The 6,000-nt window shown below is 35.7% G+C and overlaps 1 protein-coding gene across 1 annotated transcript in view; it reads right to left on the bottom strand.

Moving 5' to 3' along the window:
• Nucleotides 1-232: 232 nt before the first annotated feature.
• The window catches only part of SGPP2 (sphingosine-1-phosphate phosphatase 2), a 393,667-nt gene continuing 387,899 nt past the window's right edge, over nucleotides 233-6,000 (bottom strand). Inside the window, exon 5 of the mRNA XM_069213464.1 lies at nucleotides 233-5,618. Coding sequence (XP_069069565.1) covers nucleotides 5,082-5,618 — 537 coding nt within the window. The 3' untranslated portion in view covers nucleotides 233-5,081. The remainder of the gene's footprint in view (nucleotides 5,619-6,000) is intronic.

Genomic DNA, 6,000 nt, shown 5'->3' with positions numbered 1-6,000 from the left:
GACCTGGTCTGGAAGAGGTGTGGACCAAAGGTTAGGGAGTCATCTGGCGTTGTTGTGATCAGTTAGAAAGAGTAGCATTGTCACCTAACACATTTGCTGCTATTCACTTTAGGAATAATATTTTACATCCCTTCTAACATCCTATTTTCGAACAGACATATCTTTTTATTGCATTATCATACAATGAAAACCACAATATGCTTTGCCAGCAGTTACAAAGAAGAAATTAGCATGAAACAAAATATATATTTATTTGAATGCATGAATACATATTTTCACATTGTACATGATGTACAATTTCTTAAAAATATACCATAGAGTGGATTTTGAATATTTTACAGTTGTTCAATTTACCATTGTAGCTTCATGACCTTAAGCAATGCAATATTTACTAAGTGAAGTAAATATGGTTCAGCAACATCAGAAAAGCATCCTTTATGACAATAGTTACGTATATGTATGACAAGTTAACAAAAGAATCTCTCCATAGTTAATCTGATTTATAATGCAATATCACTCAGCCTGTCCAATTCTGACATACATCTTTACTACAAATGCAGTAAGCCCCAACATTAGCCTTTCACATCATTCCTATTAGTTTCCAGAAATATTTAAAAATATTCCAAAGCGGTGACATGTATTGCAGCTGGGCAATTTTAGATGTTTGACCTTTGAATTGAATGCATAAAATAGTACTAATACACTTTTAAGTAAATATCATGCCGTGACAAACAAGATTATATGAAATGTGATATTATTTTAATAAATCACAATGGGTCTCTGTAACAAAAATTATTTCGTAATTCACAGTATAATATATATTAATATGAAACACGAAGCCATTTGCTATCTTGGGTTCCTGGGTGCATTAATAAACCACTTGAAATTCTATGTGTGTATGGGTTCTCTAACATCGGGGAATGTGATGAAGTTCCTGCTGCCGCTGCTCGCTGTAATGGTTTCTTTAGTTGGGTTGACTGTTTCCTATGCACAAACTATTTCACATAATAAGGGCAGTGCTGCAGTTACTGTGGATGTTCCCGATCAGACACTACTCCACACCACTGAAATCAAATGTACTGCCATGTTGTGCTTCAGATCTGTACCAACTACAGTAAAAACTGGTTAAAAAAAATAAACCACTTGAATGTCAAGTTATTAAGTTGTCCGTTTGTTTTTAATTTCTGTCACCACAATTCTCTACGCAATTGCATATGACAGATAAATACATTGATATGTGTTCAAGTCCTAATATGGATAAAGCCTGCAAAACATACAAATCAATTCGTAGAGAGTGATATTGCATAATTAGTTTCATGCTGTACATTTATTTAATAGGTCTACTACGTATGAGCAGCTGAAACAAAGATGCAGGATTTAGTTGTTATTTAACATTAACATGTAAACCACACTAAAGTTTATTTGGTGGTTTCTACTCATTTACCTAAAGGAAGGTGTTTAAAACAATAGCAGGCACTGATGTTGCATTAATAATTCACATACTTTTTAACTGTGAACATTTTTTTATGTTACAGACCAGACATGAATCCGAAAAAACACCTTCAACTATTTTAAAGGGCATTACAGAATCCGTGTAAAATGTATACAAATATTCATATTGCTCTAAATCAACGAAATTTGTATATTAATTCAATGTTAATTGATCAGGAATTTACAAGGTACTTAATTATGCCTCTTACAAAAATAATACTTAGGAAAAACGGGGTGAGTTAGTTTGAATCATGTGTACTAAATAACAATTTGCCCAGAATCATCTCATCTTTTTTCAAACCAATCATCTGAAGGCTTCAATAGTTTATTCTTTAGGCCTTTTGGAAGCCCGTACACATTCATAATGTATCTCTCCCCTGGATGATATCTAGCAAAATATCCCAAAGCTCATTAATTGCAGGATTATAAATAGGATCCTGGATATACTCCTCCCAAGAATGGTTTGTGGATATTGTATTTACATAGGGATTATGACCAACGTGCTTGCAAATATTTTTTTTAATCCCTTCACCCTTACCTAAGTAAATTTAGTGGCTTTAGTTTATATGTAGTTCCAATCTAAATTAAATACTGGTTCCTTTTTATTGTCTAAGAAGGGAGACAATAGTTGATGTACTCTTTCGAATGGGAACATTCTAGTGGTGGCAAACATTTGTTATCCAAAAGTTATTTAACTCAAGTGTCGCTTTTCAGAATACAAATGGTTAATTTAATTTGTTTTGTCTTTGTAGTTTTATTAACGGATATATTTATTTGAGAGATCGGGTTTATTCTAAACAATGGTGCAACAAAACGTCTACTGGACTACACACTGCTGGCAATAAGCAGATCTAACCTAGTTTGCATGGGTAGTGCTGTGTATCCTGACCCTTCCTGCCATTAAGCACTTATGAATTATTGAAGGAGGTAGTTCTATATAAAAAAAAATGTGTTTGTTTCAGAGAGGATATGGAAAGGATAAAAGCAATTGGTATTTGGTCAGTTCATCTTATTAACTAAATATCACTAGCGAAGGAAACCCATAAGTGTTTAAAGAATGGCTTTACAGAATGTGAGCTTTAAAAGCCACACTTCATAGCTGTAAAGCCCGATAAAGATTGAGAAAAGTGATACCATGCCCTTAACAGAAATAATTCATTTACTTAAATAGAGGTACAACTGGATATTGGTGTACTGTGCGACAAACAATGCCAAATTTCCATATGACGGCTGCATTTTTTATACAATGCAGTTTTAAACAATGCTCTATATAAGCAGCGAAGCAGTAGGCCTTCAGGCTGTGCTAGAACATTGTAGGAAATAACCTGTGGTAGGTAATATTCAAATTGATTTACCAGATTGGTTTAACTCAATAGATTCATAGCTACTTGGCCATTTTCCAGTCTTTGCTACTTCACACAATATGAAGAAGTGAAGAAATGTCCTTTGTGAAGCATCTCTTTTCTCACATTACCCTGGTTCTAGATCCTAAGTGATACTGAAAACCACAAGGTGTCTATTGGAAAGAGATAAATGAAGGCTAAAAGCTATGACCATTTTAAGGTAGTAGCAAGAGCTATGGTTGGTTTTCTGATAAGTCCATGTAGACTACCTAATCATATTTCATACATTTACAGCATTGTACGTACACTGCAGTCCTAATGTGCTTAGCCCCTGGTTGACAAAAAAAATAAATGATTGAAAGATGGACAGGTGCTTAAAGTTCAAGAGAGAATCTCAGGCAGGCATTGGTAATTTGCACTGTACTTATAAGAATCTACATTATACTGAAGCAAGTGATCCTTTTCTTACAAATTGTCATTTACTAGCATGCACCAGGTATAGGTAAGCACGAGCCAACAACGTCGACAAACATGATCTAGGGAACATGGTTATGGGAAACATGTTTACCAAACGCTTTGGCAGTCAAAGACCTGGAACATGGGCAGTAGTCCATGTGAATTGGCAGTGTCCAAGATTCCCTCAGCAGGACTTGATTCATTCAAAATTTTCAGCATACCAAGTGACTATGTAACTGATTTTCTTGTAGATTTATTATATGTAAATTTGCCTCATGGATATTGTGAATATCTGACAAGGATCATGCTCTAATGGACACACTTTGGAAACCCCGCACACAACATATTTTCTATTTCACAAATAAGGATGTGCTTCAGTTGAAGAATTGCCACTCAATGATTAGAAAGGAATAGCTCATACGTGACATTACAGATGTATAGCAAACAACATCAAGAACAGCTTGGTAACGGACCAACATTCCTATAAGGCAGCTAGTTCCCTAGCTGTTTGGACAGCTGAGGATATAGTGGATTCAGACAAGGGTGAATTCAAAAACCTCCCCTGGTGTTTTGACATTGGCAATTCCATCACACGGAAAGATTAGCAATAGTTTTTACTTATTTCTAACAAATGTGTAGCTTTCTAATGGACAGGAAGGGTGAAACCATAATTCAGATAATTTTATATTTAATAGAATTTTTGACCTTATATTTCCTCCACAACATTCCCATAGTAATGCTTGAAGGTTGCACTGTGTATCATATCCAGTATGCACAGTTGAACATGAGCAGATTGGCCAGAGGAATACATTTTACTGGTGAAGTGGGTTTAAATGTAAAGGTAGCAAAACAATATTCTCCCAAAAAAAACAAATTGCAAAAAGCTGACACAGTTTTTTTGTAAAATGTTAAATATATCTGCACCAATGTGCACATGAATTGTAGAAAAACTAAGTATACAAATGTAACAATGCACTTTGGTTTTACTATTTCAACACATCAAATCCCAAGTCTCTTTAAATAAAAATCCATGTACCCGGAGACATGAGACATCCTCAGTATTGGTATCCTCTTGCACGCAACCGACCTAACTGACCATGGTGCCACCTGTGGAGGACTACATTTTAAATCATTGTAAAGGGACTAGCTTTCAACAGTGCAAAGAAATACAATATATTTAGAATTTCTTTAAAGTTCTTTACCATCTTAGATAAAACATGATCTGGCTTTCTAAATGTCTAACTGCGTATCTTTTTTAACTCTATGAGCAAGGACTGTTACTTATCAATTTATTAAATAAGCAATCATACTTTAATGTATTCCATTTTAAAAAATGATAAAGTTTTAGCTTTATTGAAAATTTACGTATTTTACTAAATTGTAATTTCTGGGCTAGTTGTTATATTTATATATTTTTTTTGTTAGCAGGCTCTTTAGTTTTTGTTTGAGGAAAAGAGAGGCCCTAAAATGAAAGCGTATACCTCACTTTTAAATGTTTCTCCCTCCATGTACACTCCAATGTTTAGTCGAAACTGGACTCTGCACCCACATCAGATCAATCAGGCTGATGCCAATAATATCTCTGATCAATGGCAAATCAACGTCATGATTCCCTTCTACGTACTAAACTGATATCTATGAGTTGAAAGAATTTATATAAACCGAATGTACTTCACAGTAGCTCCAATAAGAAACTAATATTCTAATTACGACAATTTAATTCAAATCTCTCTTTTACTGGTGAAGGGAAAGATGAATGGTTACGTTTCCAAGTTAAGTAATCTTTCAAATTTATATTCCCAAAAAATTGTAAATTGATGGCACAACTGTAATAGCAACCATACCGATTGAGGAATATGTTGCAAACTTGTAGGGCACTTCAATTTCCAGCTGCTGCCTGGCTTCTGGGTCTGTGACAGAAGCTTTGTACCAGAAACACAGAATGTGGAGCGAGAGGGTTTTAACAACTTGCCGTGTGAGGATTAGCACACAGAGACCCACTAGGAATCTTACTGTTATTATCGCAAGCATTGTAATCGAGGAAAAGCTGAGTGGAAGTGATCCAAAGGGTCCATTGTCATTTTCGTGTTGGTGGTTTATCCAGAATCCAATATTTGATCCAGTGAAGACTCCCATTATGATTGTTGTGTCTGCTCTAGTTGGGCTGTAATGATCGAGTTTGGGATAGTTGTAACACATGACAAACGGCACCACAGTAACTAAAAGTGGGCAGAATGGGTTTTCCAGGAGGATGTGGTCCATTAGGTCCCATAGGGGGTATGTGAGAGCCACAAAAGCGCCAGAGACCAGTGCACCAACAATTACATCCTGCAAAGGAAGAAAGAAGATAAGGAGTTATATAAGGTATTCATGTTCAAATACAAAGTGCCACTGTAGCTCTTACACAATCCCTAGCAATTAGCACTCTCACATCCTCCCCCTACAACATTTGTGCTCTGCAACAATCTCCTAGAACTAGCGATCTTACAACCAGCCAAAAAAACACTAATCTTTCCACTCAACATGAAATCCCAACCTATCTACATGTCTTTTGTCCCTTAATCCATAGCAAAAAATGGACAGCACCTATGTTCTGAGTCATTCTTCATATTCTAAATGTGCCCATTCTTGGCACTAAGGAGGGTTGTTCCCAGTGCAGCAGAAAGGCAATCTGTGGAGGGTTCACGTGCTCCGTTAGCACAGTCCACAC

Source organism: Pleurodeles waltl, chromosome 11 (assembly GCF_031143425.1).
Source record: "Pleurodeles waltl isolate 20211129_DDA chromosome 11, aPleWal1.hap1.20221129, whole genome shotgun sequence".
NCBI lineage: Eukaryota > Metazoa > Chordata > Amphibia > Caudata > Salamandridae > Pleurodeles > Pleurodeles waltl.
Note: the sequence above shows the minus strand (reverse complement) of the source record. Positions and strands in the feature narration are given on the sequence as shown.